Source organism: Microcaecilia unicolor, chromosome 11 (genome assembly GCF_901765095.1).
Source record: "Microcaecilia unicolor chromosome 11, aMicUni1.1, whole genome shotgun sequence".
In the NCBI taxonomy this organism is placed as follows: Eukaryota; Metazoa; Chordata; class Amphibia; order Gymnophiona; family Siphonopidae; genus Microcaecilia; species Microcaecilia unicolor.
The window spans coordinates 77,372,937-77,393,070 of record NC_044041.1 but is presented as its reverse complement, the minus strand read 5'-3'; the positions used below and the strand labels follow the sequence as shown (position 1 = coordinate 77,393,070).

General features: G+C 47.9%; 1 protein-coding gene across 2 annotated transcripts in view; it reads right to left on the bottom strand.

Moving 5' to 3' along the window:
- The window catches only part of CERS1 (ceramide synthase 1), a 103,563-nt gene that overhangs the window by 11,997 nt on the left and 71,432 nt on the right, over positions 1 to 20,134 (bottom strand). Inside the window, exons 4-7 of one of the 2 annotated variants that reach the window (XR_003943732.1) lie at positions 10,751 to 10,912; positions 9,767 to 9,914; positions 8,648 to 8,790; positions 6,355 to 6,614 (exon numbers count right to left, since the gene is read on the bottom strand). Coding sequence is in view for 1 of the 2 variants with exons in the window: in XM_030217701.1 (XP_030073561.1) it covers positions 6,572 to 6,614; positions 8,648 to 8,790; positions 9,767 to 9,914; positions 10,751 to 10,912 (496 nt within the window). In the remaining variant the exon portion in view is untranslated. Of the gene's footprint in view, positions 1 to 3,874; positions 6,615 to 8,647; positions 8,791 to 9,766; positions 9,915 to 10,750; positions 10,913 to 20,134 lie in introns of those variants that run through there. The other variant, XM_030217701.1, reaches the window with a different exon arrangement.

The window sequence follows — 20,134 nt, the reverse complement described above, 5'->3', positions numbered from 1 at the left end:
GTTTTGATCAACAAATGGTTCCGGAGTAACACTTTGTATTTCCTGCTGTACTTATGCAATTGCTGCTTCTTGTTTCTCCCCTGCTGATCCAATTTCTTAATTTTTGTTCTCTTCTATTGCAAATTCTGTTGCTTCCTTTCCTTTTGATACCTATGGATTTTCACAAATTCCTTCTACTCAACAGAATGCTTGTCTAGGTTTAATAATGGAACTGGATTCTGGAAGTTTTCTTTCATATTTCAAGACCTTTTGTGCATTGGGATGTGATGATACTATTAAGTAAGCATGGAGGCCTATGATAGTAGCTTGTTAGGTATAGTTTATTTTTATGAGACCCATTCCTCCTTCAGATCTAGGAAAGGCATATATTGATTCTTATAGATGACCTCGTGGGCATGGAGAAATTTTCTTGTTCACACATCTAGTTTTTCAAGGTGTTTAAGAGGCCAGTTTACAATACCAAATCTATACGAGTACAGGAAGTGACAGTTGATTAATAGCCAGTATCTTATTCCATGATGTTAGTGCATTCTTCAGTATCAGTTTTAGTCTCCTATAATATTCTTTGCTGATTTTTTTCTCTCAGTGACGCTTGCTTGATAGTTGTTCCTTCCTGCACTCGAGATATTTATGTACACCTTCCTGTTCAAATTCCTTCATCTCACAGTCATCAGTCGGAGATGTTTCAGTTTTTCTCAACATTCCCCTAAGGAAAATCACCTTAGCACATTTGTACAGACCAAAAGTCATCTTGATGTCATATGAAAAGCTTTTCACCACTTGAGGTTGTTCCGCTAATTGCTGGTCACTGGAACTGTAGAGCTTGAGGTCATCTACAATCAGTAAGTGTGATATAACCTCTGGATCGTTGGCACCTTTAGGAGTAAGGCTAAAACTCATAGCCCAAGGAGTTAATAAGAGTACTCAGTGGATTAAGTGCCAAACAAAACAGAAATGAGGACAGGGAGTCTCCTGAAATATGCCTCGCTGCATCTTGATGTTAGGAATGATAAGTTGTCCATATGCATATGGCACCTTTTCATGGCGGATGTGATGTATTCAGTTCAGGATTTTATAAATTTCCAAGGCAATTTATTATCCAGGAGTGTGAGATGCTATCAAAGGCTTTTTTTTTTATTGTCAGTCTGCTTTTCTTGGCACTGGCCATGATGGTTTTATTCAACATTAAGTTGTCTTTCATTCCCTGTGCTCCTCATATTGCTTTTCTGCTCTATTGCTATGATGTTATTACAGTCTATATGATCACATAATCTATCACAATCTATTGTAGTGAAGAGTTTATAGACTGTAGGTAGACAAGTTACTGATCTATAATTTATAGCAGGGTTAACAGACCATATGGGCAACTGGACAGTGCCTGAGGGCCCAGACCTGTGTGTGTGTGTGTGGGGGGGGGGGGGGAGCAGTGCTTCCCTCCCATGTCACCAATGTGTGACGTCCTTCCCTTTCATCTGGAACCGGGACGCTCCCATCTCCTTCCCCTCCTGCGCTTCCGTCCCTGAATCCCCCTTTGCAGGTGGGGGCACAAGCAGCTAAATCATCCATCTGCTGCTGACACTGGAACTTACCTCTGCTGCGGCCCACCCCCTTCTGACATCACTTCCTTCTTCCACAAGCACGGGCCGTGGCAGAGGAACGTTCTAGTGTCGGCGGCAGATGGCTGATTTAGATGCAGGACCAAAGGGAAATGGGACTTGATATACCGCCTTTCTGAGGTTTTTGCAACTACATTCAAAGCGGTTTACATACATTCAGGTACTTATTTTGTACCAGGGGCAATGGAGGGTTAAGTGACTTGCCCAGAGTCACAAGGAGCTGCAGTGGGAATCAAACTCAGGTCAGTGGCAGGGGGAGAGGGAGACAGCAGGACTGGGGGGGGGGGGGGCAATGGTCCTCATTTCCCCAGAGCCCAGACCACTCTCAGTCCGCCCCGATTTATAGGAGTGCTGCCTGGATCTCTCATTGGAAGAAAAAGTGTTCTGCCTGTTATTAGGTAATGTGGTATCAAATCTGGCTGCCTAATCAATTGATTCTTGCACTTTGCTATGTCTTGGTGGACGGATGTTAAATGTTGGAACCAAAAATTGGTCACTCCATCTAGGCCAAGACTCTTCCAATATGGGGCTCTTTTTAATCTGGCCATTCCATAGGGGTGTTTACCTGCTCCAAATTCTTCTGTATGCAGGATAGCCATTCTGATTCTTTGTTATACTCTACTAGGTCCTCATATAACTTTCTCCAGAATGTTTCCACTTTCCTGGGTTCCTGTATAAATACTTTGTAAGGGCCTCATGCTAGTCCCACTCACCTGGCCTGATGTACTTTTGGTCACTTTGCAGGCTGACACATTTTAGGAAGCATTTTCCCCCTAATTTTTGCAGAAATGTTAAATTTAAAAAAATTGTTTTTGATACCAAGGGGCAGAAAGAAATCTTTTAATTGTACTCTTAATGGGGACAATTGGGATGTTGTAATGTCAACTCCCCAGCAATGGGCTGAAAGGTGAAAAAGTTTTAAAATATAACTTATTTTAAGGATAAAACCTCTCACCCCCTAAATTCTTATCCGTCAATCCAGCCTGATTTCTGATTCTCCAATAGACGAGTAGGACAGGAAGGAAGTCTGAAGATTGAGAAAACTCAAGTTCCCTGCAGGGGAAAACGCTTCCTGAATTATACTGTAGCCACTTTCCACCTCCAATAACTGAAGCGATTTAAGAAAAAGAGATTTGGAAGGGTAAGCAATACTCCCACCTATATAATAAAGCAGGCAAAATACACAGAGGCAGTCTAAAGAGTCCTTGAGGTTCATCAGAGACTGTGATAGTGTGTCATTCACATAATATAAGCTGTATTGCACTTGGCCAGCAACAGATAGGACAACACCTCACATAGAAACTTATATAGAACAGAGGAGTAGCTAAGTGGGGCGCCAGGGGAGCGATTGCTCCCCCAAACGGACTTCAGACGGCATCTATTTTTCAGGTGGTCTGTTGCGCGTGCGCCTACGTAGTCCACTCTCTGCTCTCCCTGGCGTCACAACTTGGCTACGCTTCTGATATAGAAGCATATTCCCCATATACAAGTCATCTGGCCAGCTAACCAAGGTGAAAACTGCCCTATATTGAGGATGGAGTTCAATAAATGGTGACAAAACTTGGGTGCTGAAAAATTTCAGCGCTAAGCACTATTCTTACATAGAATCATATTTAGTGCGGATCCCACACCTAACTTTTTGGCACCGAACCTATGCCTACTATAACCTGGTGTAAATGCCAGCACCCAAGTTGGGTGTATTCAGTAAGCTTGCATGCAAATTTTCAGAATGTGTCGAAACGCCTATGGCCACGCTCCCTTTTGAGATACGCACCATGGGAGTTAGGCACCGTGCCTTATAGAATAGCACGCATCTGGATGTGCATGCAAATTTTAATGAGTGCTTCTCAACCCAGTCCTCATGGTTTTTCAGGATATCCACGAAGAATATGCATGAGAAAGATCTACATGTACTGCCTCCATGCAAATCTTTCTCGTGCATATTCATTCCGGATATCCTGAAAATCTGACTGGCTGAGTGTGCCCTGAGGACTGGGTTGAGAACATTGGCTTAGGAAAATGCCATCCTGAGAGCAAACTGGGACAGTGTTTTCCAAGTCTGGACCTGGAGTACCTCTTGCCAGTCAGGTTTTCAGGATATCCACAATGAATAGTCATGAAAGAGATTTGCATGGCAAGGGATACTCCAGGACTGGACTTGGGGAAACACTCAGTTAGGACATGTCTACCTTTATTTAATCAAAATAACTGTATTTTACCAAATTTCTACAAGAATGTTAGAAGTTTTGCAGTCAGCATTTTTTAATTTTTATTTGTAATTTGCTCTATATTGTGCAGAGAGTATTCACCAGGTGGAGGCCACATATTGAAGCAGAGGTGGCCCCAGTTCTAATCAATGTGATAGGGATAGTACAAGGGTGGGCAACCTTGGTCCTCGGGAGCAGCAACCTGGTCAGGTTTTCTGGATTTTCCCAATGAATATGCATGTAATCTAATAGTTTGCAGTGCCTCCAATGTATGCAAACAGGGCCGCCGAAAGACTGAGCCGGGCCCAAGGCAGGGCCACCACCCCTCCCAGGATCGCCACCGTTGCCGCTCCCCCCTCAGGATCGCTGCTGCTGCTGCTGCCCCCCACCTACTGGCACTCCAAATAGCTTGGCTGGCGGAGATCCCTAGGCCCCGCCAGCAGAAAAGGTCTCTGCCGCATTGCCTGCCCCTGCAGGTGTTTTTTTCTTTCACCTTACACATGCTCGGTTTCAAAACCGAGCATGCGCAGCCTGAGGGGCAAAGCAGCCATTGGAAGGCAATGCAGCAGAGAAAGACCTCTTCTGCTGGCAGGGCCTAGGGGTGCCCCTGACAGCCAAACCAGAGGCCCTGCTGTGTCTTCTCCGGGTCCTCCCCAGCCTCCAAGGAGGACTGATAGCCTGGCGCCAGAGTTTTTTCTCTCTTGCTCCTGTCGGGATGCAATCACCTGGGTCCCGTCAGGAGCAGGAGAGAGAGAGAGAGAGACCCCAGCACCGGGCCCCCCCCTTGGAGGCCTGGACCTGGGGAATTTTGCCCCTTCCATTCCCCCTTTCTCGGTGGTCCTGTATGCAAGTAGATAATCTAATGATACCATCATATAGGTGCAGCTCTCTTCAAAGGAAAAGCAGAAAATCATTTCTTTCTTCCCCTTGTCACACTGGGTTTTCTTTTGCTTCTGACCAAAACTTACATTTCCTCTATAGCAGTTCAGGATTACTCTGGCTTGAGTTAGAGGGGTCTATCCTAGGGAAAGTAAAGGGTCATAACAACTCCCATAAAGTAGGTGATAGACGGACTCTGATCCGACCCCAACATCCCACCCTAGGCCTACAAAAACTACAACCCAATTTCCCTCCCCTGACCCACTAAGCATTAGCCAGAATCCAGGAAGTGAAGATTTTAAATGGAAGAGTTTGCTGTTGACCTTTATGTTCAATAGTAAAGACAAATAGTCTATATATCAATATTCACAGAGCAAGCTTTTAAAATACTTTGTAAATCAATAAATCATTTTGTAACAAATAAGTCACTCGAGTGCCACGGATAAATTTGTGCCTGAAAACGCTGATTTGTTTGGTCACACTTTGAAACTGTTTCGCAGTGAAACTCTGGCCACAGTGGGTGTGATTGATATGAAAAGTGGAAGAGCACTTATTTTTTGAAAGCTAAGTTTTTGTCTTTCTCTCCTTTTTGAGTAATGTATGAGTTTGTGCAACCAATGTAATTGAACACAAGTGGATTTTTAACAATTCTCTTTGGAAGGTTTTTTTATGCCTGTGAAGAAAATTGGCCCTTATTAAGTTCTTTCACCTTGTAAGTTTTTAAACAGGTGGAGGCAAGGGTACCAAGGCCTTTTCCCTTTCAAATTTGTTGTACTCCGCAAATGATTTATTGATTACAAAGTACTTTAAACTTGTTCTTTGGGAGACTATTTTGAGTGAATGCTGTAGACCTTTAAACATGATTTTTGTTCTGTACCACATCAGACCCTCTTAGCCCAGCCAGTCTGTTAGTTGTCCCCATCCCTCTGGGCTGGTGTTATACATGTTGGGGTCCAGGGAAGAAATTTTGGATGAGGTCCCAAAACTGACCGACAAACAGTTCCTTTAGCTTTGAGCAGGCTTGGGGGTCCCTTGTGGCCTGGGGCCCAGGGCATTTGTCCTATTTGCACATTTCTAACACTGGCCCTAGTGTCACCACAGATTCTACCTGGTCTCTGCTCATTTCCATCCTTACCCCTTCCACCTCTTTTTAAACAGATATCCAAAGGGTAAAGCACCCACCACAAACATATTTTCATTGAGTACAAAATTGCCAGGAAAATAATTTTTACAGCACAAATAAGCAGTTTCACAGTACAAATCAGCCTCGATTCAAAAAGCTGACATCTAGTCCAGTGTCTCCTTACATCATCTGCATAGTCAGTGGTCTGATTAGGATGGGGGAGATTTTATGTTTTAAAAGAAATGTATAATCTTCCTCCTTTGATCATGGTTGCTGTCTCATTATGCCTTTAAAAGGGTCAGGTGGCAGTCTGTTAACCACTTCGATACTGTACATGATTTGAATCTCAGCCAATAGGTCTTCAGCAAAGAGTTCACACCCTGCACTCAAATGAATAAAGACTAAGAAATTGAGGGTTGATGTACATGGTACCTTGCAACAGTGGAGTAAGGTGATGCTGGGACACTGCAGGTGGCAAGCAAGTCCTTATACCTGTGGGAGTGTCATGACATCACCAGAACAGAGCCACAGAACAACAAGTAATAATAAAAAAAAAAAAGATGATGATAACAGGGCTAGGACAGGCCATACATCAGAGGACATGAAGCAGAACCATCAGCTCCTTGTCAGCTCTCCGCCTACGCTGTACTGCGATAGCCCTCCTGAGTCAATGCTGCCTGGGGTTAGTCAAGATCCTAGCAGGTTGCAGCAGATTGGTCTGCTCACAAACGGTGGCCACCACACTGTTATAACTCCTTACTTTTTATGATGCCATTCTTCAAATGCTGCCTGTAAGAGAAGATACAGGGGAAAAAAAACCATAAACGCTAAATCACAGGTCCACTCCTGCTGCAGATTTCAATGTGATTTTGGTGTAGGCTGAGTCCAGCTCAGATCTCCACCCTATATAACTGCAGCGTGTTGGATTCCAGTTTTCTGTGAACCCTGCTCAGTTAGCCTCTTCTCTCTCCATGCCCTTCTTTGACTATACAGAGCCCGCCCAGTTGCATATTCTTCCCCCTTCCTTTTGATAGCATGTGCCAAATATGTACTACCATAGGATTAACATGTCCGGGTTTACCCAGACATGTCCTCTTTTTGAGGGCACCATGGGGCATACTGGTGGGTTTTTCTAGCCTGCCTGTTTGTCCGGGCTTGTGGGTGGGTGGGCAAGCAGGCAGGCAGGCTAGCGGGCCTCAGGTTGCCTTAATGGTCCTAGTGGCCTCTTCGGGGCAGGAAAGAATCCCACTCTTTCCTGCCCAGCACAGCCACTTACCTGCTCACTGCTGGCGCCGCTTCAAAATGGCTGCCAAGACTTCAAGCAGTGACTTGATGAGACTTCTGCAGAAGTCTTGCGAGGTCACTTCTTGGAAGTCTTGGCAGCCATTTTGAAGCGGTGCTAGCAGCAAGTAATCAGTGGCAGTGCCAGGCTGGAAAGAGTGGGGTTCTTTTCTGCCCCAATGAGGCCACTAGACCACCAGGGCATAATCAGGTATGTGAGGGGAGGGGATGTGGATGGAATGTGGGTGGAAGGAGGAAATGAGAAAGCTGTAAGAAAAGGTGGGTGGAGGGAGGCTGGAAAAAAGATTGGGAGGGATGTACATGGGGAAGAGGGAGGGAGGGAAAAGAGAAATACATAGAAGGGGATGGAGAATGAAATGCTTAGAAATGCACATCTTTTCATTTTATATTTAGCAGAGTACGGAAGAAAATGTATTTACTGTTTGTAGAATCTGGATTTCTTCAGGGGGGTAAAGGTGTGATGACTGTGCGGTGCAAGGGTGTGGCAGAGTAGGAGGTAAGGAGGGGTGCGGAGCTGAATTTTATTTTGTGTCCTCTTTTTTGTCAAGGCAAATATAGTAACCCTATACTACCAGTGTGGTCATTACTAGAAAACATTGACTCAGACACGAATGGCCAGCACTGATATATTGGTTACCATTCCCGTCTTAAGGAGTCCAGATATTTTCAGCAGCCTGTATTTAGGAGATGACGCTGAACCATGAAGGAAAAAGACGTCTCAATCCAATATCTTATTGATGTTGCCTGGTAGGTGATCTATTGACTGCTATAGAGGGCAGTACTTCAGTGGGGCATGTGCCATCAAACCGTCAATGTTTATAAAAATATGAGTTGTTCTACAGGGTCAGACCATGGGTTCATCTAGCCCACTACCCTGTTTCCAACAGTGGCCAGTCCAGGTCACAAGTACCTTGTAGAGTCCCAAAATGTGACAAGATTCCATGCTACTCAACCTCAGGGATAAGCACTGGCTTTCCCCAGGTCTACCTTAATAATGGTTTCCTTCCAGGAAATTGTCCAAACCTTTTGTAAACTCAGTTACATTAACTGTTTTTACCAGTTGCTCTGGCAATGAGTGAAAAATTATTTTCTCATTTTTGTTTTAAATATGCTACCATGCAACTTTATGGTGTGTCCCCTAGGTCAGTGTTTCCCGAATCCACTCCTGGAGTACCCCTTGCCAGTCAGATTTCCAGGATATCCACAATGAATATGCATGAAAGAGATTTGCATATAATGGAGGCAGTGTATGCAAATCAAGTTCATGCATATTCATTGTGGATACCCTGAAAACCTGACTGGCAAGGGGTACTCCAGGACTGGACTTGGGAAACACTGAGTCTTTGTACTTTCTTAAAGAGTAAACAATCGATTCACATGTACCCATTCCACTCCATTTAGCATTTTATAACCCTCTATCCTATCTCTCCTCAGCCATCTCTTCTTCCTCCTTACTTCTCAGGATGAGAACCCATGATGGGAATCAGGAGGAAGACCTTATGACCCATAGGGCGACTCACCCTTTGGAGGAGTCTGCAGAGTGAAGCTCCTCTTTCTGCCTCTGCAGAGTCAATTTCTGACTGTCCTCATGATCGTACTCTCGGACATCGCTCACTTCACGCATCTGCCCAGCTAGCACTTTTCCAACAAACACCACAATGAACTGGTGGGACAGAAAAAGAGACAAGAATTCCTCAGTCTTCAGCATTACAGATATTTTGCTCATCCATAGTTCTGGATGGGCAGAAGCTCAGGGGTTACTCAAGATCACTCTTCTCCTGACCACATCGCAGCTCTCTCTATGGGAAAATCACAACAAGTCTGCAACAGTTATACAAATTCTTTTCCCACTCAAAATCTGAAGTTCCCTGGAGCCTGACCTCATCATCACACCCAGCCAGATTTGATTGCCTCCAGGATATCACTGAAAATCAGCTACAAATGTCAGCCTCAGGTGAAAGACGTTCATCCTGCATCTCTGCAGAACCCAATGAGAGCAAGACCGTATCACAGCTTAAGCTCTTACTTTTCCTCAGGGTGAAATGCAAACTAAGTGTTGTGTTAAGAAAACAACATAATCAATCAGCAGCTTTACAGATGAGCAAACTGAAGCGTAAGGCAATGGAGATGTGGCCTAAGGGTTAGAGCAGCAAGCTGAGAACCAGGGACGCCAGGTTTAAATCCCATTGCTGCTCACTTCACCTGTCATTATCTCAGGAACAAGCTTATTTATTTTTTTTATTTATTTGTACCCCGCACTTTCCCACTCATGGCAGGCTCAATGCGGCTTACGTGGGGCAATGGAGGGTTAAGTGACCTGCCCAGAGTCACAAGGAGCTGCCTGTGCCTGAAGTGGGAATTGAATTCAGTTCCTCAGGACCAAAGTCCACCACCCTAACCACTAGGCCACTCTTCCAGTGTAAGGTTCCTGAGGAAGGAACTTACCAAAAGGTAGCTCAAATTTGGAAAGACAGCTAATCAAATCCAGTTGCCCAAGGGCCAAGCCACTGGAATCTGGATGCTTCATGCTCTATTCAGCTAGATTCTGTGGGGGAAATGAATGCTCCTTACATTCCTTCTGCTTTCACCCCACCCTCACACCAGGGATGAACTTTGGCAAGTCTATGGCTCCCACTCACCAGGAACCAATATATGTCCATCAGGAAGACGAGAAGCAGCAGGATGTTGAAGAAGAAATAGAAGGGGATGTTGGGAAAAGATTGAAGACTGGAGCAGCAGGTGGCATACAGAACTTTCTGAGGGAACCAGTACAGGCGAAACCAGAACCTGCCACAATTAAAAACAGAAGAAGCAGAAATGGCAGTAGTGGGTATCCCATCCATGTGCACCCAGCGTGAGGAAAACATCTCTCAGTCACAACTAGAATCAGTTACGACATGGTCACAGAGAAGTCTCCTAATGGCCAAGCAGTGGAAGTGCCATAACCTCAATCTTTCAAGTCCATTCAATACCCAGTGCAGAAACTCAGACAAAGCAATGCATTGTTCATCCACTCATACATACAAGACAGCACCTGACATCCAGAGGTTCAAATCCTCTCTATTGAGTGCCATGAAAAGCAGTGGTTATCAACCGAATCCTTGGGCACTGCCTGGTCAGCTAGGTCTTCAGAATATCCACAATAAATAAGCATGAAATATATATTTGAATACAATGGAGGCAGTGCACGCATATCTATCTTATGCATAATCACTGTGGATATCCTAAAAACCCAACTGGCCAGGAAATCCCTAAGGACTGGATTGAGAACCCTGACTCAAGAGGAGACATACCACAGCTAGGAGTGAAACAGGGGTTCTCACTCTAGTCCTTGGGACTCACCCAGTTAGGTTTTCAGGATATACACAATAAATATGCATGAGATAAATTTGCATACATTGCCTCGATTGTATGCAAATATAGCACATGTATATTCAAACCTGACTGGCTGAGTGTGTCCTGAGGGCTTGGTTGAGAACCACTAGACTAGAATAAAAAGATCCACTGATTAAGCAGTATCTCTCTTCTCACCTGTCATTCTGCTTGCTCAGCAGCATAAACTCTTTTATAGCAGGCTCCCCAGTGTACAGGTGGGGGTGCAAGGTCTTTTTAAAGAATCTTACCAGCTGACACTAAAGATGATGCAGCTAATGTTGGAGATGAAGTCATTCAGCTGGTGGTAGCTTCCACCCCTGTTTTTGAAATAGACATTCAGCTTGGTGAACTCCAGTTGAATGTCATTAACATCATGTAGGAAAAGTACTAGAAGGCCAATGTTATGGTACCTGCAGGGAGAGAGAGAGATAGCAAGCATTTTTAAAGACAGCTTAGAGAAGACGTGAATCGATTGTCTACTCTCTTAAAAAGTACAAAGACTAGGGGGACACTCAATGAAGTTACATTGTAGCATATTTAAAACAAATGGGGGGAAAAATTAACTGAATATATAGTTAAGCTCTGGAATTCACTGCTGGAGCAAGTGGTAAAAGCAGTTAATGTAGCTATTTTTATTTTGTTTTGTTGTTGTTTTTATTCAGCAATCTTGGAAAACAGAAATAAGATCATCAAAAATACAGCAAATAGAATAATTCACAACTCCACTGTGGTGGGACTCTTATCCACAGAGGAACAGCAAAACTGAAACCCAAGATTAAGTATTTTTAAAAACCTCAAAGATTCCTAATCAATAATCATTCTAACGTATTTTATTACCTTTGACGTTGCTCCTTACATCTCTATTGCAGGTCATACAGGAATTAAGTCACTATAGTGAGGTCTCTGGGTTCAAGGTTAATCAGGCTAAGTCAGAAACTCTGGGCTTATAGATTCTACCTATGGCTAGAAATGTAAGGAGGGGCGACAAAAATTTTTTCAGGTATATTAGTGAAAGAAGAATAACTAAAAAGGGAATTGTGAGACTAAAAGATACAGCGAACCGCTATGTAGATAATGATGAAAAAAAAGCCAATTTGCTAAATAGATACTTTTGTTCGGTTTTCACTGAAGAAAATCCTGGAGAAGGACCGCGAGGGACTGGCAAAAGTACACCTGAGAATGGAATGGATATAGCACCGTTCACAGAAGAGAGTGTGTATCAACAACTTGGAAAGCTAAAGGTGGACAAAGCCATGGGACCGGATGGGATTCACCCCAGAATATTGAGGGAGCTCAGAGAGGTTCTGGCGGGTCCTCTTAAAGATTTGTTTAATAAATCCTTGGAGACGGGAGAGGTTCCGAGGGACTGGAGAACGGCGGAGGTGGTACCTCTTCACAAAAGTGGTGATAGGGAAGAAGCTGGAAACTACAGGCCGGTAAGCCTCACTTCGGTTATTGGAAAAGTAATGGAAGCCATGCTGAAGGAAAGGATAGTGAATTTCCTAGAAGCCAACAAGTTGCAAGATCCGAGACAACATGGTTTTACCAGAGGGAAATCGTGCCAAATGAATCTCATTGAATTCTTTGATTGGGTAACTGGAGAATTGAATCATCGACGTGCTATAGACGTAATCTACTTAGATTTTAGCAAAGCTTTTGACACGGTTCCCCACAGTAGGCTCTTAAATAAACTAGATGGGCTGAAGATAGGTCCCAAAGTGGTGAACTGGATTAGGAACTGGTTGACGGACAGACGACAGAGGATGGTGGTAAATGGAGTTCGCTCGGAGGAAGGAAAGGTGAGTAGTGGAGTGCCTCAGGGATCGGTGCTGGGGCCGATTCTGTTCAATATATTTGTGAGTGACATTGCCGAAGGGTTAGAAGGTAAAGTTTGCCTATTTGCGGATGATACTAAGATCTGCCACAGAGTGGACACCCGGGAGGGAGTGGAAAGCATGAAAAGGGATCTGAGGAAGCTAGAAGAATGGTCTAAGGTTTGGCAATTAAAATTCAATGCGAAGAAATGCAAAGTGATGCATTTAGGGAGTAGAAACCCACGAGAGACTTATGTATTAGGCGGTGAGAGTCTGATAGGTACTGAGGGGGAGAGGGATCTTGGGGTGATAGTATCCGAGGATCTGAAGGTGACGAAACAGTGTGACAAGGCGGTGGCCGTAGCGAGAAGGTTGTTAGGCTGTATAGAGAGAGGTGTGATCAGCAGAAGAAAGGAAGTGTTGATGCCCCTGTACAAGTCGTTGGTGAGGCCCCACCTGGAGTATTCTGTTCAGTTTTGGAGGCCGTACCTTGCGAAGGATGTTAAAAAAATGGAAGCGGTGCAAAGAAAAGCTACGAGAATGGTATGGGATTTGCATTCCAAAACGTATGAGCAAAGACTTGCTGACCTGAACATGTATACCCTGGAGGAAAGGAGGAACAGGGGTGATATGATACAGACGTTCAAATACTTGAAAGGTATAAATCCGCAAAAAAATCTTTTCCGGAGATGGGAAGGCGGTAGAACGAGAGGACATGAAATGAGATTGAAGGGGGGCAGACTCAAAAAAGATGTCAGGAAGTATTTTTTCACGGAGAGGGTGGTGGATGCTTGGAATGCCCTCCCGCGGGAGGTGGTGGAGATGAAAACGGTAACGGAATTCAAACATGCGTGGGATATGCATAAAGGAATCCTGTGCAGTAGGAATGGATCCTCAGAAGCTTAGCTGAAATTGGGTGGCGGAGCAGGTGGGGGAAGAGAGGTTGGTGGTTGGGAGGCGAGGATAGTGGAGGGCAGACTTATACGGGGTCTGTGCCAGAGCCGGTGATGGGAGGCGGGACTGGTGGTTGGGAGGTGGGAAATACTGCTGGGCAGACTTGTACGGTCTGTGCCCTGAAAAAGGCAGGTACAAATCAAGGTAAGGTATACACATATGAGTTTATCTTGTTGGGCAGGCTGGATGGACCATGCAGGTCTTTTTCTGCCGTCATCTTCTATGTTACTATGTTATATTACTGTCACATCCATCACTCCCTCCGGCTGCTCCTCCGCGGGAAGCAGGAGCCGGCGTCCGCCACAACGAAGGCCGGCTTTCTTGAGGTCACGGCGAGGAGCCGGGGCTCGCCGTGGTGATGGCCGCCCAGTCCGGGGCCGGAGGCCGGCGATCGCGGCTGCCGGTCTCTCGATCGCCGGCTATGGGGGCTGTGTTTGCGCCAGTAGGGGAAATGGCGCCGAGGCACGATGGCCGGCGTCTCCTTCACTCTCGGGCGCGGGAACCCGAAGCTCCGCCTCAGAGGAGTTAGATTGGGAGGCCAGTATGGTAGTCCCGACTGGGAGGTCGGACAGAGCCAATCAGAAGGGTTCTGTCGATAACCAGGTTCTGATTGGCCGGCTATGCCTATGGGGGCTGGGTGGTTGAATGCTGAACAGTATTTAAGGAGCGGGCCTGAGATAGGACATTGCTTCAGGTTCTGTTTCCCGAGGCCAGTCTCCGTTTGTTCCTGTGCTCCGTTGGCTTCCTAGTGCTTCTGGTTTTGACTTTTGGACTGTTCCTGGTTTACTCTGCTAGCCGCCTGCCTTGACCTCTTGCCTGATTCTGACTACGCTGTTAGCTGCCTGCCCTGAACTGTTGCCTGTTAATGGACGTCTCCATTTTCCATCTGCCCTCTTTTCTCCTGGTCCCAGTCCGGGTCAGTTCGTCAACCCTGCGGTTCCTGAAGTCCCGTTGACCGCCTGCAGCTGGGGGCTCAACCCTTGGTGAACGGCGGTCGCCGCGGGTGAAGACTTGGGGTTGCACGGCTGTCCTTTGAGGTCCTTCGGGGCCTTACGGGACCTAAGGGCTCACCTTCCTTGCGGACAAGACAATTACAACACCTGTTTCTCTTTAGATGAGCAACCCACTGCATTAGATACCTGGGTTTTAATCTCGCAACTACACTGGATGGGCTGTATATGGCTAACTTTCCCTCAAAACTACAGGAGTTATTTACTAATCTTGACAGATAGGACAGTCTCACTATAACTTGGCTTCGAGGATACCGACCGTGAAAATGATGGCACTTCCTAAATTATTGTACCCTTTCATGGCACTCCCTTTCCCCATTCCTCCTTATTTTTTTCGTAAAGTTGAAGAAACTGATTTTCTCTTATATATGGGGGGAAAAAAAGCAGCTATGTTATATCAACCTAAGGCGAGAGGGGGTATGGGAGTCCCTATTTTTCTTCTCTGTTTGTACGCTGCCCAGTTAAGGATACTGGCTGAGTAGCCAGGGCCTGTTCGGAAAACCTGGGTCTGAATGGAACAGAGGGGAAAATTAGATTCTTACCTTGGTAATTTTCTTTCCTTTAGTCACAGCGGATGAATCCATTAATTGATGGGTTGTATCCGCCTACCAGCAGGTGGAGATAGAGAACACTGAAAAACCATAGTGCCTCTTGGACGGCTAGCCCAACTGCCTTCAGTATTTGAGATTTCCAAAGCAGAGTGAACCATAAAGGTATAACATAAACTTTCCTCACAGCGAACAAACGCCCCAGAACAGGAGCAATAACCATACAAAGGAGGGACAATCTCAACCTGTAGTAGAACATCATGTAGAAATTCTGAGAACTGATTTCCAACTTCTCCCAATGAGATTTATATCTGCATGAAAGATCTGAACAAAAAACAAGTCAGACAGGGAGGGATTATGGATTCATCTGCTGTGACTAAAGGAAAGAAAATTACCAAGGTAAGAACCTATTCCATATCATCATGCTAATCAATCCATAGACTGGTGGGTTGTGTCCATCTACCAGCAGGTGGAGATAGAGAGCAATCCTTTTGCCTCCCTATATGTGGTCATGTGCTGCCGGAAACTCCCCAGTATGTTCTCTATCTCAGCAGGCGGTGGTCACACACAGCAGCAGCTCTGGCTAGGTCTCCAAGCCTAATTTTTAGGTTTTGTTGAGTACCTGGGGTTGAGGGCTCTTCTTGAGCAAGTGCAAACCTGGTGGTGCCAGGTCCTTCCTTTTCTCCCCCCTCCCGCTGGCTCCATTAAAAAAAAAAAAAAAAAATTTTGGACGTCCTTAAGGGCGTTTATTTCAACGTTTATTTCAACGTTTATTGCAGCTACTCACTGGGACACCGGTTCGTTACAGCTCGGAGCGAGAAGCAGGTAATTTTTACCTTTTTGTAGCGGGCAGGGGGTTCCCCGATCAATCTCCACGTGGCCGATGGCGTCGGAGGGCGAGGGCGCAAAGAATCACTCCCCGGACCGCGTGTGCGCTTCTAGCGGGAATGCAGGGGTCTTAAAGTCTGATTCGCCCTTGTTGGGTGTCAGTTTGGAGGCCGGTCAGTGTCCTGGTTCTTCCTCCGGTGCGGCGGTTTTTCCCACCATAAACACCCATCCCCCGCTGCTCGCCTCCGCCATCTTGGCAGGCCACTCTGCTCGGACGACTTCTTCTTGGGCCGCCCTTGAGGTGGGAGACGTTAATGCCATGGCCGCCCTTGATTTGGGCGACGGCAAAAAAGCGGCTAAAGTTAAGCGCCGTTCTTCCCGTGCGGCTCCTTCGCGGAGTGTCGCGCCGGACGCCATCTTGGATGCGCAGCATGTTTCTCCCCCGCTCTTGCGAGCGCCGGTTGAGGGTGCGTCTAGGGCTGTGGCCCAGGCTGCTGAAGTGCACAGTCTGGGGGGTTTCTCCCCCGAGTTTATTTTGCTGCTGCATCAGGCCTTCCTTATGCAAAACGCTGCCCCTGCTCCCTTGTCAGATAAAGGGGTTGAGGCCCCCGGAAGTAAACGCCCTCGGGTGGATTTCCAGGCCTTAGAGGACTCTGTCTCCTCTGATGTAGATGAGGGCAGCGTATCTGAGTTCTCCCAATGGTCCTTTGGGGATTCCTTGGAGGAGACAGATTCCCGCTCGGATGGAGCGGATGACCCCTCTGCAGCGCGGATCTTTCGCTCAGAAGACTTGCCCAACCTGTTAATGCAGGCCATGAGCATTTTGAAGATTTCCTCTCCGGAGGACGTCTCTCCCTCAGCCCCTGTTGGCTCCGCCATTATGCTGGGGACGAAGCGCCCGCCTAGAACCTTCCACGTGCATGATGCCATGCACACCTTGATTTCGGCTCAATGGGATGTCTCGGAAGCGAGCCTCAAAGTGGCTAGGGCTATGTCCCGCCTCTATCCTTTGCCTGAAAGTGAACAGGAGGCCTTTCTTTGGCCTACCGTGGATTCTTTAATCACTGCGGTGACTAAGAAAACGGCGTTGCCGGTGGAAGGTGGCACGGCCCTAAAGGACGCCAAAGACAGAAGATTGGAGGCGGCCTTAAGGTCGTCCTTCGAGGCGGCTGCTTTAAGTTTGCAGGCCTCAGTTTGCGGCTCCTACAGTATGTGGCCAGGGCGTGCCTGACGATTGTGCAGCAGGCTTCTCCCTCGGATCCTTCCTTGAGGGCTGATTGGCCGGCACTGGAATTGGGCCTGGCTTATTTGGCAGACTTACTGTATGATGTCTTGAGAGCCTCGGCTAAAGGCATGGCTCAGACAGTCTCTGCGCGGCGGTGGCTTTGGCTGAAGCATTGGTCTGCTGACCACGCCTCTAAGTCCCGCCTGGCTAAGTTGCCTTTTAAAGGCAAGCTGCTCTTTGGGGTCGAGCTGGACAAAATTGTGACCGATCTCGGCACGTCTAAGGGCAAGAGGTTACCAGAGGTCAGGGCTCGGGCCAGTGCTCGCCCCGGTATCTCCAGAGGACGGTTTCAGGAAGCCTGTCGGTACCGCCCGGGCAAGTCGGTCTCCTCTGCCCCCTCTTCCTTCAAAAGGAATTTCTCCCCCAAGCAGCATTCCTTTTGCAGAGACCGCCGTCCCGGAGGTGCGCCCTCCGGTCCTCCACCAGGGTCTCGTACCCAATGACGGGGCCCTGGTCCATGGCCCAGTGCAGATTGGAGGACGCCTGTCCTCGTTTCTGGGCGAGTGGACCAGGGTAACTTCAGACGCTTGGGTGCTGGAAGTCATCAGAGACGGCTACAAGCTAGAGTTCTGCCGACCCTTAAGAGACGGGTTTGTACTCTCTCCCTGCAAGTCTCCGGTCAAAGCTGTGGCAGTGCAGCAGACCTTGGACAATCTGATCCGCCTGGGTGCGGTCGTTCCGGTGCCAGAAAATCAGCTTGGCAAGGGACGTTACTCCATTTACTTTGTGGTACCAAAGAAAGGAGGTTCTGTACGGCCTATCCTCAACCTCAAAGGGGTCAATCGGGCCTTGAAAGTTCGGCACTTTCGCATGGAGACTCTCCGCTCTGTTATAGCGGCAGTGAAGGCAGGGGAGTTCCTGGCATCCTTGGACATCAAGGAAGCGTACTTGCATATTCCCATCTGGCCTCCTCATCAACGCTTTCTGCGTTTTGCAGTCATGGACCGACACTTCCAGTTCAGAGCCCTCCCGTTCGGGTTGGCTACTGCTCCGCGGACCTTCTCCAAAGTAATGGTGGTCATCACGGCCTTCCTGCGAAAGGAAGGAGTACAAGTCCATCCTTATCTGGACGACTGGTTGATCCGAGCCCCCTCTTATGCAGAGTGCGGCAAAGCTGTGGACCGGGTGATTGCTCTTTTGAGCTCCCTGGGGTGGATCATCAACTGGGAGAAAAGCCAGCTGCGCCCGACTCAGTCCCTGGAGTATCTGGGAGTTCGATTCGACACCCAAGTGGGCAGAGTGTTCCTGCCGGACAATCGGATTGTCAAACTTCAGGCTCAGGTGGACCAGTTCCTAGTAGCCTCTCCTCTTCGGGCTTGGGACTATGTGCAGCTGTTGGGCTCTATGACGGCCACGATGGAAGTAGTGCCCTGGGCCAGGGCTCATATGAGACCACTACAACACTCTCTGCTGCAGCGCTGGACTCCGGTGTCGGAGGATTATGCTGTGCGCCTTCCCTTGGACCCAGCAGTGCGCAAGGCGCTGAGCTGGTGGCTGAAGACAGACAAGTTGTCTGCAGGAATGCCTCTTGTGACCCCGGAGTGGATTGTCGTCACGACGGACGCCTCTTTGACGGGCTGGGGAGCCCACTGTTTGGGAAGGACAGCGCAGGGGCTCTGGTCTCCTGCAGAGGGAAAGTGGTCTATCAACCTCCTGGAACTCAGAGCCATTCGGTTGGCGTTTTTGGAGTTCCTCCCGGTACTGGCGTTGAAGCCAGTACGGGTCCTGTCGGACAATGCCACGGCTGTGGCCTATGTCAACCGCCAGGGAGGTACCAAGAGCGCCCCTCTAGCCAAGGAGGCCATGAATCTATGCCAGTGGGCGGAAGCGAGCCTGGAACAGCTGTCAGCGGCCCACATTGCCGGAGTCATGAATGTCAAGGCAGACTTTCTCAGTCGCCATACCTTGGATCCCGGAGAGTGGCAGTTATCGGCTCAGGCGTTCTTGGACATCACGAAGCGCTGGGGCCAGCCGAGCCTAGATCTGATGGCGTCATCGGCCAATTGCCAAGTGCCGCGCTTTTTCAGCAGAGGACGGGATCCTCGATCCCTGGGAGTAGATGCTCTTCTCCAACAGTGGCCGACACAGGAGCTTCTCTATGTGTTCCCGCCCTGGCCCATGTTGGGCAGGGTGCTAGACCGGGTGGCAAAGCATCCGGGCTGGATAATCCTGGTGGGTCCGGACTGGCCCAGACGTCCCTGGTATGCGGACTTGATCAGGCTCTCAGTGGACGATCCTCTGCGGCTGCCAGTGGAGCAGGGCCTGTTGCATCAGGGTCCCGTGGTGATGGAGGATCCCTCCCCCTTTGGTCTTACGGCCTGGCTATTGAGCGGCAGCGTCTAAGAAGGGCTTCTCAGACAAGGTCATCACCACTATACTGAGAGCGAGGAGGCGCTCTACTTCTACTGCTTACGCCAGGGTTTGGCGTACCTTTGCAGCGTGGTGTGAAGCAGGCTCACTTTCTCCCTTCACTGCTCCAATTTCTTCAGTGTTGGCGTTCCTGCAAGAAGGTCTGGAGAAAGGCCTGTCGCTCAGTTCCCTTAAAGTCCAGGTAGCAGCTCTGGCTTGCTTCAGGGGCCGCCTGAAGGGTGCTTCCCTGGCTTCGCAGCCAGATGTGGTGCGTTTTCTCAAGGGAGTTAATCACCTGCGCCCTCCTCTGCACTCAGTGGTGCCTGCGTGGAATCTCAACCTGGTGCTAAGAGCCTTGCAGAAGCCGCCTTTTGAACCCTTGTCGAGGGCATCTCTGAAAGACCTGACGTTGAAAGCAGTCTTTTTGGTGGCTATCACTTCAGCCAGAAGAGTTTCCGAGCTCCAGGCACTCTCATGTCGAGAGCCTTTTCTGCAGTTCACTGAGACAGGAGTGTCTATTCGCACAGTGCCTTCCTTCCTGCCCAAGATTGTTTCTCGCTTCCATGTGAATCAGCAGCTCTGTCTCCCTTCCTTTCGTAGGGAGGACTACCCAGAGGAGTACTCTGCTCTCAAATATCTGGATGTGAGACGAGTCATCATCAGATACTTGGAGGTGACCAATGATTTCCGGAAGTCGGATCATCTGTTTGTCCTGTTTGCAGGTCCTCGTAAGGGTCTGCAGGCTGCTAAGCCTACAGTGGCAAGATGGGTCAAGGAAGCCATTGCAGCGGCTTATGTGGCCGCGGGGAAGGTGCCGCCTATCCAGCTGAAGGCTTACTCCACT